The sequence below is a fragment of the Cyprinus carpio genome, chromosome A4 (assembly GCF_018340385.1).
Source record: "Cyprinus carpio isolate SPL01 chromosome A4, ASM1834038v1, whole genome shotgun sequence".
In the NCBI taxonomy this organism is placed as follows: domain Eukaryota; kingdom Metazoa; phylum Chordata; class Actinopteri; order Cypriniformes; family Cyprinidae; genus Cyprinus; species Cyprinus carpio.
In genome coordinates, this window is record NC_056575.1 from 30,505,237 (window position 1) to 30,521,414 (window position 16,178).

Genomic DNA, 16,178 nt, shown 5'->3' on the forward strand with positions numbered 1-16,178 from the left:
GCACTGAGGCTAATCAACGACTTGCTAACGACCTGAATGAGTTTTATTGTAGATTTGAAACACCCCACATCCATTCTGATCATCTCTCTACACAACCGTTAACACCTCCATCAATACCCCCCCCCCCTGCTCTTCAAATCAGTGAAAACGATGTGCGCCAGGTCTTCAGGAAGAACAAAAGAAGAAAAGCACCAGGCCCAGATGGTGTTACACCAGCCTGTCTGAGAACCTGTGCTGACCAATTTGCCCCCATTTTTTCACAGATCTTCAACAGATCTCTGGAGTTGTGTGAAGTGCCGTCCTGCTTCAAACACTCCACCATCATCCCCGTTCCAAAGAAACCCAAGATAACAGGACTTAACGACTACAGACCTGTGGCTCTAACGTCTGTCGTCATGAAGTCATTTGAAAAACTGGTTCTGGCTTATCTGAAGGACATCACTGGACCCTTACTGGACCCCCTGCAGTTTGGTTACCGAGCAAACAGGTCCGTGGATGATGCAATCAACTTGGGATTGCACTTCATCCTGCAACATCTGGACAAAACAGGGACTTATGTGAGGATCCTGTTTGTGGACTTTAGTTTGGCTTTCAACACCATCATCCCAACAGCCCTCCAGACCAAACTGACTCAGCTCTCTGTTCCTAGCTCTATCTGTCAGTGGATCACCAGCTTTCTGACAGACAGGCAACAGTTAGTGAGACTGGGGAAATTCATGTCCAACAGCTGCTCCACCAACACTGGTGCCCCTCAGGGATGTGTTCTCTCCTCACTGCTCTTCTCCCTCTACACCAACGACTGCACCTCCAAAGACCCCTCTGTCAAGCTCCTGAAGTTTGCAGACGACACTACACTCATCGGTCTCATCCAGGACGGTGACGAGTCTGCTTACAGACAAGAGGTTGAGCAGCTGGCTGTCTGGTGCAGTCTTAACAACCTGGAGCTGAACACTCTCAAAACAGTGGAGATGATTGTGGACTTCAGGAAAAAAAACCCCCTGCACTCCCCCCACTCACCATCATGACAGCACTGTGGCTGCAGTGGAGTAATTCAGATTCCTGGGAACCACCATCTCTCAGGACCTGAAGTGGGACAATCACATTGACTCCATTGTTAAAAAGGCCCAACAAAGGTTGTACTTCCTTAGCCATCTGAGGAAGTTTAACCTGCCACAGGAGCTGCTGAAACAGTTCAACTCAGCCGTCATTGAGTCTGTCCTGTGCACTTCAATAACTGTCTGGTTTGGTTCAGCTACAAAATCAGACATCAGAAGACGGAGAACGCTTCGGACTGCTGAAAGAATTATTGGTGCTCCCCTGCCCACCCTTCAAGAACTGTATACATCCAGAGTGAGGAAAAGGGCTCATAAAATCAGTCTGGATCCCTCTCATCCAAGTTACGCCCTTTTTGAACTTTTGCCATCTGGCTTCAGAGCCGCAAATGGACATCAGGCACCTCCCCCAGGCAATCATACCCCATGAAAGTTAATGTTCCCCACTAATTTGCAATACTTATATTTATTTGTTACTCCTCCATCCAAGTACATTTCCATCTACTCTATTCTAATCCATTGTCATCTACCGCACAAATACAATTTATTTATTTGCAATTTGTGTTTTGTTTTTTGTTGTTGTTGTCTCTGTGTACTGGAAGCTTATGTCACTAAAACAAATTCCTTGTATGCGTAGGCATACTTGGCAATAAAGCTCTTTCTGATTCTGATTCTGAATCACTTGTTATACCATATAACAGAAAATATTAATATTCAGATAATAGTTAAACCTATTATTGTCACAGTTATGGACTGTTGTGTTTTTCTCCCTCTGTGCCCATATTTGGTTATGTTCCTGTTCTTGTTTTGTCATTATTCGTTGATCCTCACCTGTCTGTGCCTTGTTAGAACCCCTATATAAGTTGTATTCAGTTCAGTGTTTCTTTGTCCGGTCTCCCGTGTTACCCGTGTGTGTGTGTGTCTGCTGTTTTCCCTAATATGGATTACCCATATGTGGATTATCAAAGACGGTTTACCTTTATCTTCTTCATGTTTGTGCGTTTCTCCTACACCACACCGTGACAGAAGACCGGACCTACAAAAGTATAGCGCCGTGTTTCCCCTTATTTATTTTCTGTTTTGAAAGTTTTTTTCTTTTTAGTTATGAACGACCCTATTATCCTCATTCTCCTGCTGGTGTAGGGGGATCACTCTCTTGAGGACCACACAAGGACTTTGTGTTTCTATCAAATTACACACACTACCTGGACAACTGCTTCTGTTCGTTCTACTGAGCTGGACTGAACAACAACACACGAGAGCAGTTGTCCAGGGATGGTCCTCCAGAGAGCTTCGCTGCCTTCGTGGAGTGGGTGCTGGTGTCTTGTGGATCGCTGCTGATGGTGGACATCGCAGACGAACACACCAGCCAGAGCCTGCCGAGACCGAGTCATCACCAGAGAGAGAGACAAAGCTGAGGATCTCCCCGGAGCCTGAGCCTGTGACGTCAGACCAGGTTTGAGAGCCGGCCACTGTGCATGCAACATTGGATTATGCTAAGGAGCACAAGGGCTTGGAAGAAAGCCCCACCCACTGCACCGCCGCTGAGAGTGTGCTGAGGCAGGACTCAACTTCTGAGTTACCTAGTCTTCCCTCATCATCTTCCTAACCTGATTCGGCCATAGAGGCCGTGAATGAACTGTCTATCTGCCCTGAACTATATGCCAGTGTGATAACAACCATGGAGGTTGTTCCCCTGTTCCTGGTGCTCACGGTGCTGGTAGTAGCCTCGTGGTGTGTGTGGGCAGCACACACCATTCCTAAGACCCCTGAGCATCCTGACCTCCCACCCACCCTCCCTTTCCTGCCTCTTCATGTCATCCCTGCTGTTTCACCTCTGCCACCTCTGGCTCCTGTCAGACCCTCTGCTCACCCTCAGCCCACCATCTGTGTGCTGGATTCGCCGTGTGTCTGCCAGTCTTTAATAGCATCATGGTTGGAGGAGCCCTGGTTTCTGCCTCCAGCCTCCAGCCTGCCTCGGAGTCCTGGATATATATCTATATGCCTATATATATATATATATATATATTATATATATATATATATATATATATATATATATATAAAATTACTAGTGGATGTGCTATACTTTTATTATTTAGAAAGTGACCAATAATCTGTGACCAATATTTTATATGTATTATTGATTTCTCCTCTATAAACTGTTTCTCAAGCGCGTTCTCTCATCATCACTGCTGCTGAGTGACTATGACAAATAACAACACTACGGAGACCCGAGGAAAAACTGGGATTAAAGTCCAAAACCTGCCTTGAAATAACCTAACAAATCAATCGGGGCTAAAGCGGTTCTGTTAACGACAAATTAAACACACGATCTCACTAATTTGTGAATGTTTATTATTAGGTAGAGGTTAATTTATATAATGTATAAAATCAAAGAACCATGACAAACAGCGAATATATCTGTGCTCTTTAATGCATTTGAGATGTTGTGTTTTCCTCAGTGCATAACTGAAATGTCACAGGTATATTTTTCATCTGTAAATGCTAGAAAGTCATGCAGACATATCCATTTTGCTGTCAGGAGTGGGCGAGGCTGATGCGAATTAACAAGTGCTGCTGTGCGCATGCATGCTAAAAAGACAGAGCAATCGAATAGGAGCCCAATAATTCTGAGTAAAAATATTAATTTTGCTAAAAAAAAATTGTTTTGGACATTAAATGTGTGCCTTTTGTAGAATTTTTAAACCTACATATAAAGTGTATTTTTATGATAGCAGTAACTGTAATTGGACTACTGTAATAGGTAAATCAAATATAAGCTAGTACAGTACTAATTACTAAGCTCAAATGAGTTCATGTGCATTTCTTATAGCAGTTAAAATGTAGTCATTTTCTTTATTATTATTTTTTTTTTCATTTTAATTCAGTGATGTTAACTTAAATTTAGTTATTTTAATGCTTTAAAGAGCAATTTTAGATTGTAATGTTCTAATGTTCCGCTATCTGTTCTGCAAACTATAAAAGGTACAGCTGTAATAAAAACAGAGAGAAAGGCTGCATGGTTAGAAACTGTATAAAAAAAAAAAGTCAAATAATAGTATGTGAGACAATGGTAATATCATTGTGTTTCTGTTGGTCAGTAGAGGAGCTTAGCTTAGTCTGACAGTTAACCTGCTTTAGACCAGGTTAGTTTTCCAGCATAAGTTTCCACAGCAACTAAGCTTGATCTAGGCATATGTTAGATTTGCTTCATGGAACCAAATCATTTGACATTGAGTCTAGCTGAAATAAGCCTGGCTTATTTGGTAAACTTGTTTTATGAAACAGGCCTCGAAGCATTAAAAGTGATCATATTTTCTCCATTTCATCATATTGCATCGAATCGAAATCGGATCGCACTGCATCGTAACAGGGGTGAATCGTATCGCATTGGATCGGTTGCTGCTTCATATGTATCTTTAATGTATTGTATCATTGGCTATGCATCGAGATGCGTATCACATCGTATAAGTCATGAAATGCACATCCCTACTTCCCTCTGGCTACACCTCGGTCCTCTGTCGCTCTGGCTCCACCACAGACTTCTGGATCCCCGCCTCTGTCTAGGTTCACCACGACATTTTGTTTACGTTGGCCCTCCGGATCCTCCCCGTTGCCCTGGCTTATCGGCTCTCCGCCTCGTGCTCCTCCACCACCTGCTCCACTGCCGTTGGTCGGCCCCCTGGAGTCGTCACCCCTTCCTCCAGCATGGCTCCTCCCTCCATTGGCTCCACCGTGGACCGGCATCATGGCTGCAGCCTAGGTCTCACCTGGCTCCTCCTGCTCCAGGTCCCTTCTGTCTTCTCCCTGACTCTCCTCCCTAGGTCTGGTGCACCCTGGTTCCTACTGTTTCCTCCCTGGCTCCTTCCTCCATCATCTCCACCCTGGACTCTAGTTGTCATCCTCCTCCCAGGTGTCCGTCCTCTGCTGGAACCTTCTCCAGTATGTGTTTGCATGCCTTCCTGCCAGCTCTTTTCCATCCCACTTCCACTCCTTTGTCCTCCTCCTAAGTCCCCCTCCATCCCACCCTTTTTCTCCACGGCGCAAGGTCGCGCCTTTCGGGAGGGGGGCGAAATGTCACACCCCCATTGGACTGGTTGTTGTGTTTTCTCCCTCTTGTGCCCATATTTGGTTTGGTTTCTGTTCTCATTATTAGTTAATCAACTCCATTGTGTTCACCTGTCTGTCCCTTATCTGTTATCTGCACTGTTTTAGTTCCTGTCCACTAAGTTAGAGTTTGTCGGTTATTGCTTAGGTTTCTCTGTGTGTGTGTTGGACTTCATCTTTGGATTATATTAAATGGATTATTCTCTTCAAACTTTATCGTCGTGAGCTTTTTGTGTGTGCAGAGCACAGAAACCATGACAATTATACATATAGTTACATTACATAAGACTATATATATACACTCACTGGCCACTTCATTAGGTATACTTTGCTAGTACCAGGTTGGATCCCCTTTTGCCTTCAGAACTGCCTTAATTCTTCATGGCATAGATTCAATAAGGTGTTGGAAACATTACTCAGTGATTTTGGTTCATATTGACATGATAGCATCATGCAGTTGCTGCAGATTTGTCGGCTGCACATCCATGATTCGAATCTCCCGTTCCACCTCATCCCAATGCTGCTCTATTGGATTGAGATCTGGTGACTGTGGAGGCCATTTGAGTAAAGTGAACTATTTGTCGTTCCACCTCATCTCGTTGCTGCTCTATTGGATTGAGATCTGGTGACTGTGGAGGCGGAAGTAGCCATCAGAAGATGGGTGCACTGTAGTCATAAAGGGATGGACACAGTCAGCAACAATACTCATGTAGGCTGTGGCGTTTAAACCATGCTCAATTGGTACTAAGGGGCCCAAAGTGTGCCAAGAAAATATCCCCCACACCGTTACACCACCACCACCAACCTAAACCATTAAGACAAGGCAGGGTGGATCCATGCTTTCATGTTCTTTACGCCAAATACTGACCCTACCATCTGAATGTCGCAGCAGAAATGAAGACTTGAAGAATGAAACTCATTTTTTGCAATTTTTTTTGTATATTTTTGGTGAGCCTGTGTGAATTGTAGCCTCTGTTTCCTGTTTTTAGCTGACAGGAGAGGCACCCAGTGTGGCCTTCTGCTGCTGTAGCCCATCTTTTTCAGGGTTCGACATGTTGTGTGCGTTCAGAGATGGTATTCTGCATACCTTGGTTGTAACCAGTGGTTATTTGAGTTACTGTTGCCTTTCTATCATCTCTAACCAGTCTGCCCATTCTCCTCTGACCTCTGACATCAACAAAAGATTTTCATCGACACAACTGCCGCTCACTGGATATATTCTCTTTTTCTGACCATTCTATATAAATCTTAGAGATGGTTGTGTGTGAAAATCCCAGTAGATCAGCAGTTTTTGAAATAGTTATAGGTGAACATCTGGCACCAACAACCATTCCACGTTCAAAATCACTTAAATCCCCTTTCTTGCCCATTCTGATTCTTGGTTTGAAATTCAGTAAGTCGTCTTCACCACATCTAGATGCCTAAATGCATTGAGTTGCTGCCATGTGATTGGCTGATTAGCAATTTGTGTTACCAAGCAGTTGAACAGGTGTACTTAATAAAGCAGCCAGTGAGAGTATATAGCAGGGGTGGCGAACGTCTGTCCTGGAGAGACGCAGCCCTGCAGAGTTTTGCTTCAACCCTAATAAAACACACCTGAACAAGCTATTCAAGGTCTGAAGGGTTACTAGAAAGCTACAGGCAGTTGAGTTTTAATTAGGGGTTGGAGCTGAACTCTGCAGGGCTTCGGCTCTCCAGCACTGGAGTTCGCCACCCCCTGAAGGTTTATGGTATTTGTGTTTTATTTAGGGTTGGAGCTGAACTGTGGTTCGCCACCCCCTGGTATATAGTCTTCATTTATATATACACGTATACATATAAATACAAAATAAGTGTATCTATAGAGCATCTCTTAAGTGTCTTAAATGTAAAACATGAACTGTTTCACAATCATATCGTTTGCATGTTATGATTTACTATGATTTTGTACAGGTCAGTCGGAGATTCAGAAACCAGAATGTCCAGCACTGTCATACCCGTGAACTCTTCAACGCTCGTCATCCAGTTTCAACCACCAACACAACCAACACCTGTTACGACAAATGCTCCTGTTTATGTACAACAGGTGGCGGGAGTTTCACCTCTTCATGGACTTCAGGCATTTCTGAAAGGCCAGCCGAAAGCCCTTGGGGTGAGAAATGTCTCGTAAACCCAAATAATTGGTTTTTATTTATGCATGTCAGTGTGAGGGAAGAAATGTACATGAATGAATTCTGAATGAGGAATTTATGCAATTTTTAGTGAAGAATGTGACCAATATAAGGTCAGGTTTATCATTCACAGAGTAAAACATTCAACTTTACAGTGTTTCAGTCACAGAGAACAATGTTTTAGGAGTTGCAAACTATCAAAAAATTTAAAGTAATCCAATCTTACACATCCGCAAATACAATGACCACACCTGCAGAATATTTCTGTGATATTTTTCTAGTACAATCTTAAGTCCATAACTACAGATGCCGTAAATTAATATTGTATATATTATAGTGTTTCCCTTCATGAAAGACTCTCTTGTCCTTCTCACACTTTCTGAATTCTTTTTGTCCCTCACAGACGGTCCAGATAATGATCGGTCTGCTGACTCTCCTGTTAGGCATTGTGTCTACAGTTTATGCAGATCTTATCTTTGTCTATAGTGGACTTCCTTACTGGGGATCTGTCATCGTAAGAAACAGTCATACAAATAAGTGTTCTGTCTTTCAATACAGGTTACATAATGTTCCAGCACAAGCCTAATTTTTGGTCTTTCTCTCTCTTCTCAGTACATTACCGCAGGCTCACTCTGCATTGCTGCCGAAAATAAAATTAATTCACCCTCCGGTTTGTGTTTGGTATGTACACAGAAGTTATTACTTTCAAGGGTCTAAGCACCATGCTGGAAGTACCAAAATAGTGTTCTGTTGTGTTTGTACTGATTCTGTACTGGTTTATACTGATTTCTTCTTCTCCTCTTTTTTTTTCTGCTTTAAAAGTATTTAGGCATCAGTGACCATAATTCATAAAGACCCCAAACTTGTCAAGAAGGTCCCAAACACGCACATCTATTCAGGCACACAGACACACAACACTAGGTGGCACAATAATTATATGATTTGTATTTTTGAGGAACTTCTAGAAACAATAATCCCTTGATTTCCCTTGGATCCTTAAATGTAAATGTATGACAGACAGTAAAATTACCAATCGTTATTCACTTTCTAACATCACACTACATTGTGTTACATACAATAACACTCTGGCGTGCAGCAAAGTCTTATTCAGAAGTACCGTGAGACATCAGATCCGCAGTCCAACGGCAGCTCCGTAGGGAGACACCGATGTGATATAAACAAATTCAAACAAAAATGAAACTGTTTACCTCACAAACAATCAAAAATCCTGTGACTGGCTCTTCTTCAGATATGGGCATTGTTCTTGGGTACTTCTAAACAAGACGCTGTTTTCCAGAGGACTCAAAAGCCGCTGCCCTCCAGAATGAAAGCTGGGTCGACACGAGAATGGGTCTTATTTAATGCTGCTATATGCTGATAACCAAGCATAAAATTATAAGCCTTCAGGCTTCTATTATTTTTACAATGAAACGGACAAGCAACACGAAACAAATCAGAGACATATAACTTTATTATTAAACATGCTATATTACCCCATGCTATAATTAAAACAACCTGTTGTTCAACCTGCTTTATTGTTCATCCCAAAGAGGCACAAAATCACTTTCACTGACTTTTACATGAACTGTTCCCTCCTGCTGGAATGAGCTGCCCAACTCAATCCCAGCAGCTTCAAGAAACAACTAAAAAAACACATCTTTTCCATCTTTATTTGACTCTAGCACACCCTATTCTACTTCTATTCTTTCATATTAAAAAAAAAAAAAAAAAAAAAAAATTTTTATACTTTTTGTTTTTTAGTTATAGATTATTTAATCTTTTTGTATTCTATCTATTTGGTTTCTTTTTATTTATTATACAATTAACATAAAGCAAAAAAAGGCCTCTAACATTAACTTGCTCTATTTTTTTCTATTCTGTTTTCTTTTTCTTTTATTATATAATTTAAAAAAAAAAAACCCTTGCTATGTGTACTGTGTTAAGCTAACTGAGACTTGTTATAGCACTTGCATATTTACATCTACATTAATGTGTTTACCACAATGTTTTAAAGATCTTGCTCATTTATTAATGTTTTTTGTTTTCTCCCTATAGGTGAATGCTTCACTTGGAATGAACATTTTCAGTACTATAACCGCCGGCATTGCCATTATTTTAATTTCTCTGGATTTGGTTATAGGGCCATACACTAACTGCTATGATTATGACTGTTCTTATTTAGAAAGAAAGTATGAGGTATGTCATCAACTTTTATATTCATATTTATTTATGTAGTAATTACAGTAATATCACTGTGTGTTCAGCTGTACACAAGCCTTAATCTGCACTCATCTGTTCACTTTTTTTATCTGCCATTTCACCAGTAGTTTATAGATCATTTACAACGCAAGAAGGAGTTGAAATTATACGTTAATCGTAAACTCAGCCCAGTTTGACCTATAAGAGCCAGATTTACTAACAGCTCGTCAGCGCAAACCCTCTTTCTGAGTTAAAAACTAAACACATGCAGCGAAACATCAGCAATGATAAGGACAGTTATTTTTGGGGCTGACCTTATTATATTTGGATTTGCAGGAGTTTCCTTTTTATTTAGTAATTTTATGTAATGTTTTTTAGGGTATTTGTTTATTATTGTAATGTCCAAAAAGCATTTCTTAAACCAGACGTTAATTTGCACTGCACTCTCCTTTATTTCTTTTTTTCTTTCTTTTTTGCGTTGGTTCGTTCGTTTGTTCATATTCTCTTTTTCATTTGTCATTATGGAAATGAGATGTTGCATCTGTGTTCTTTAATGAACTTTCTACTCTCACCATTGCTTCTATGCGATTGCGCTCTCAAGCTGATTTGGCCTGTTCAGTAAATCTGGCCCTAAGTATGTTATATTAACGTATGAACCTCAAAGATGGTCGATTCTGGACTGCTGAGCACTGTGAGTAGTAATTATGATTGATTTTGGTATGATCATTTGTATTAATGTTATATTTTCTCTCAGACTCTCTTTCGGGGGAATCAGAGGTGTGTTGCTGTTATTCGCCTTGCTTGAGTTTATCATCTCCATCTGTCTGTCAGCATTTGCCTGTAAAGCCACTGGCTGCTGTAGTTCTCCTCAGGTGAGTAATGCACCAAATCAGGGGTTCCCAAACTGTTTTATTATATATATTTAAATGTAAAGCTCCATTTAAAAGGTAAAATCTATAAACATAATACATATTACCGTTGCACATATTAGATGTACATAGTAGATGCATTTATTTTTAAGCTTGTTGACCTCGTATACAATAACGTTACCACTCTAATATGTCTTGCAATATCCGTGCGTGCAAAGGTTCTACTAATCGAGCTGTTTGTGCGTGGCTGGGTAGAAAGGTATTGTGATAATGTAAAATTATGTGAAAAATTAAGCGTTTTTCGAAACACCAAGCATGAGAGCATGTTCTAGTACTCTTCCAAAACAAAATCAAGACTTTGTAAAAGAGCATAATAGGACCCCTTTAGTACGTTTTATGCATGTTTGTAGTTCTAATCAAATCTTCAGCTACCGTGCAATGTTTTGTGGGTAATTGTAAACGTTAGCGTATGCACAGATCTGCACCGGAAATAGTAAACCATCCGGGTACCTTTAGTATACTCATTTCAACATACTACAATTTGGGACGCACTAATTCTAATTTCTGAAACTGAAACTGTCTGCCAGATGTATGGCATCTCACAGTAGTAAGGCATAAAACATTACATGTTTTTTTTTTTTCTTTTTTTCCCCAAAGGTGCAGTTTGCTCAAGTTTTACCACCACAGCCAAGTAATTTCCACGATCTTATCAGCTCAGAGGTAAGAAAAGCTTGAACCCCAGTTTAATTTGACTGAGTAAAACGGCATAAAAAGCATTCTTTGAAGCATTGGTTGATTGTGCATGTATTGGAAATGTGTAAAGCACTCAGTAACACGTGCAATAATAGTTACATAATATTATCAATAGAAAAAGCAATCTGTAAAGCTGATCATATCTCTCTTTGTTTTCTTGCAGATCCCTGTGGCCAGCAGCGCTTCCAGTCATCATCATCCTGCAGACGCTCCTCCACAATACACTGAATTCAAATAAATATGAATAAGTGGACAGTGTTGCCATATGAAACAAAAATATATGGGAATGTATTGTAAAATATTAAATAATACATTTCCATATATGGGAAACCAGTTCTTATATTTTTCAATATACTGCAATGGCTGTATATTGATGCATATAAAATAATACTCTACCGAACTGCAATACATTTTTACATGCTTTATTGAAACACTTGACTGTGTTTGTATACACACAAAATGTACTACGTATTATCACATGTATATCTATATGTTATGAAGAATATTATTGAATGCATACATTACAATGTATAAGTAAATATACTGTTACATGTTTTCAGTATATGAAAAGCATAAATTCTGTATGTATTATTCAATATATTATTTAGTATTTTTTCAGTATAAATGAAACAATTTATTGATAGTATACCACATATTTTCTTTGTGCAAGCGTTGTGGTCCTGCAGTTGTGTGTGATGCTTTCAAGTAACACACTTGTTTTCCCACTGTCCATTATCTCTAATGTTCAATTTAAAAGAACATAATATAAACTTGAGAGTATATGAAAATATTCAAAATAAGAGTCTCTGGGCATAAAAACACAGAAAACACGTGACACTTATAACACTTACAAAATATACAGTTTAAATGTATTGTATTGATTGAAACATCCAGAATTGTATTCAATTATACTCAAATGCTTGTTTACACTACATAATAATAAAGCATTATGATTGTTATAACCACCTGCCTCACCTTTCTTTCTGGAAAATGCTGTCTGCAATTAAATGTGTTTTCTTTAGTTTGGTAATAAGTAGATTTATAATGGCTTCTACAGCACTTTTGTAAATCTCCTTGAAAAACAGCATCTATTAAATCTCTTAAATGTCAATGGATCCGCCAAACTTGAGCTGTTCGTAAAATAGTGTTTTGAAGATTCTCTATTATTGAGGTCTAATTGAATCACTCTGTCTTCCAGCTGACAGCATTAACATTATAGACCGCAGAATATTTATGAAATAATTTACAGGGGTCATGACCTGCCTTTTTTAATATTTTGTACTGTTCTCTGAGGCCCACTTATAATGATAAATAATTTTATACCAAAAGCATAATTTAGAAGTTATAGGCTATTTTCTGTCCTGTTTTCATCCCCCTCATCTGAACACTCTGTTTGAATAGGTGTGGAGGATTGTCGACTCAGAAGTAAACGCCCACTGCTGTGATTGGCTAAAAGTTGTGTATGTTTCACAGTCTACGTCCTTCAGTGACAGGCAGTGATGTAGAATCGGTGGGTGGGGTAAACAGGCAGTGATGTAGAATCTAAACATCGGTCTGGGTGGGCAGGCGGTGATGTAGAATCGGTGGGTGGGGCTAAACAGGCAGTGATGTAGAACCAGTGGGCGGGGCTAAACAGGCAGTGATGTAGAATCGGTGGGTGGTGCTAAACAGGCTGGGGCTAAAACAGGCAGTGATAGAGAAGCATGCGTTGAATTTTCTGCGGAAGTGCGGAGGCGGTTTAGCCCACATTATAACGTCATAAACTGTCAAATTCCACAACCTGTCGTTTTGGCAGATTGGCTTCAATTTAAGCTGTTTTTAGGCTAAAAAGATAGATTTGAGTTTTGAAACTTACAGGATGTTTTCATAGTACAATAACCTCTTATATGTCAAAAGATCAAAGGATTTTCGATTTCTCAGTTCATGACCACTTTTAAACAATAAACTTGTATAACAGGTGGTTTTACCTCTTCGTGGCATTTCTGAACAGCCAGCCAAAAGCCCTTGAAGAAAGACATTTTTCAAAAACCCAACCAAACCAAAAGGTTGATGGTAGCAGAAGCCGATCCTCCCTATACACAAAGAACGCATGTTGCGTGGGGGCACCCTGGCTCTCAACCCAAAAGTTCTTGATCTCAAAATTTTTAACTTTGCTTAAAATCGTAACACTAATATAACATACTATATACTTTGTTGTTGTTGTTGTTTTTCTGATGGATTTACTTCTAGAGCTAGAGTTTCTAATAAACTTGTAATTGGATCTGGTAATTATTAACTGAACTGTTATTAACTGAAGAGGGGTAACAACTGGCATATTTTTGCCAATGGAAGAAACTGAAAAGCAAAGGTTTTTTCAATCAATGAACCATATTCCCTTTATACTGCAAAAAGCTGTATTTTAAACAAAATTGCTCATATAAAAGATCATTACCACTGAATTCAGTAAGATATTCCTTCAATCCAGGCCTTATGAAAGAACAGATCTGCTAATTTTCAGTGTGTATCCGTTATTCACAGATGGGATGATATAGGTAGAAAATGATTTTGGTAGATCAATATTTCCAAGAATTTAAATCTGAGAGCTTAACATTTAACTTGTTTATTGAATTATGTACTGCACTTGTGTATTATGTTAAACTTATCATGCAAATTAAATGTTAAAATGCTCTATGTATGATCATTTACGAACTAAACAGCTATTGGCCAATCAGACCTCGGTACTGTAACAAGCTGCGCACAAGCTTAAGCAACTTTGTCATTTTTCATTCAAAATGGTTCAAGGGCAACGTCTGAGGTTCTTTAAAAAGAAGACAACAGAAGGTATGATTTTTCCTTGATTAGAATTTAAAGACATTCCCCTGACATAATGTTATTCCCATACAATGACGTAACTCACTGATTAACCACCATAGTACTATGTCTAGCTGTAACTGAACACGTGCCTGTTTGTTCGCAGCTACTGAACAAAGCAGTCCACAAACACTTAGCACAAAAAAAACTACCAAACACAATGTGCGAAGTGCCTGATAAACTGCAGAAACTGTCAAACACTCTGGGGACTTCTTCTGTCCAAACCCAAACCCCCAGAAAACATCCAAAAATACTCAAATACTTCCTGTGCATTTCCTGCCTTCAACCTTCACACAAAGCAAGCAAAAACAACGACCAACAAAAAAAAAAAAGAACTCACAAAGAATCTTCACAATCTTCAGGCTTGGAGACAACAAAAAAAACTGATAAACTTTCTGTGAACCATACACAGACTATACCCTTTTCAAATGACTTTTCACAGGTCAGGTATGTTCCACATTCACAAACGCACACACATTACACTGCCGGTCAAAAGTTGGATCAGAACGATTTTTAATGTTTTTCACAGGAGTCTCTTTTGCTCATCAAGGCTGCATTTATTTGATCAAAAATACAGGGAAAAAATTTAATATTTTGAAATATTTTTATGATGTAAAAACTGTTTTTCTATTTTAATATACATTAAAATGTCATTTATTCCTGTGATAATAAAGCTTTATTTTCAGCATCATTACTCCAGTCTTCAGTGTCACATGATCTTCAGAAATCATTCTAATATGCTGATTTACTAATCAGTGCTGGAAACTGTTGTGCTGCTTAATATTTATTTGGAATCTGTGATACCTTTTTTCAGGATTCTTTGATGAATTAAAAGATAAAAAAGAGCATTTATTTAAAATATAAATATTTTCTAACATTATACACTGCAGTTCAAAAGTTTGGGGTTAGTAAATTTTTATTCTTTATTTTTTTTGAAGAAATTAAAACTTTTATTCAACAAGCATGTGTTAAATTGATAAGAAGTGATAACAAAGATTTATATTGTAAGAAAAGATTTATATTTTGAATAAATGCTGTTCTTTTAAACTTTTTTTATTCATCAAAGAATCCTGAAAAAAGTATCGCCGTTTCCAAAAAAGTATTTGGTAGCACATCTGTTGCCAACATTGATAATTCTAATAATAAATCAGTATATTAGATTGATTTCTTAATGATCGTGTGACACTTTATACTGGAGTAATGGCTGATGGAAATTCAGCTTTGCATCACAGAAATAAATTATATTTTAAAGGATAGGTATTCAAAATAGAAACCATTATTTTATATTGTAATAACATTTTGCAAAGATTACTGGGGGGGTTTTTTTTCTGTATTTTTGATCAAATAAATGCAGCCTTGATGAGCAGAAGAGACTTCTTTAAAAAACAAAAGTCGTACTGATCCCAAACTTTTGACCGGTAGTGTACAACCATTCATTACTCCTTTCTACTAAAAATGTGCAACCACTTAGATTTCATTTAAAATATCTTAAATTCTATTCTGAAAACTAAAAAAAAATTCTTACTAAATTGTTGCAACATAAGGACAAGTAATAATTCGATGCACATTTTTGAGTGACCTACTGTCTTATTACTATCTATATGGTTATGCCTGTGAACTTTTTCTCATGGTTTTCAGACTGAACAGATTGATTGCATCAGAGGTTTGGTCGTAAAATTTCATGTAAGGTGGTATAAAAAGGTCTTAAAAAATTCTTTAAATTTAACTCGGTCATATCTGTAGACACCCTGCACACTCCAAGCTAAAACAATGTCTAAGAGTTGATAGTTACTCTTACTGATACGCTGTAAAACATGTTTCAGTCAAAATTCACAATAAATATATAATTAATTCACTTTGTTGTAAGGAAAATTTAGCTTAAAGTGAATAGCATTATATGGAAATGGCAAAAAAAAAAAAAAAAATCAGAGAACGCATTGTTTTTTAACAGTATCATTTACCATTTTAATGGAAAACAGTATGTTACTGTCACTTTTTACAATGCGAGGTTAACATGTATTTCCTTTTTTCCACCACTGTAGACCACTGAAAGAGGAGAGACAAGATCAGTATGAGGAACTGTGTGATTTCATAACTGGAAAAAAATCCATAAAGACTGAAAAACGTCCTCACGAAAAAGACCCCAGAACACCAAATCGGACACCTGCCATCAATGTGGAAAGTGTTTCGGTTAT

The 16,178-nt window shown here is 38.5% G+C and overlaps 1 protein-coding gene across 1 annotated transcript in view; it reads left to right on the forward strand.

The window, feature by feature from the left end:
• LOC109052298 (membrane-spanning 4-domains subfamily A member 4A-like) overlaps positions 1-12,095 on the forward strand; it is a 33,617-nt gene extending 21,522 nt beyond the window's left edge. Inside the window, exons 6-7 of the mRNA XM_042745128.1 lie at positions 11,038-11,100; positions 11,297-12,095. Coding sequence (XP_042601062.1) covers positions 11,038-11,100; positions 11,297-11,371 — 138 coding nt within the window. The 3' untranslated portion in view covers positions 11,372-12,095. The remainder of the gene's footprint in view (positions 1-11,037; positions 11,101-11,296) is intronic.
• Positions 12,096-16,178: the final 4,083 nt, after the last annotated feature.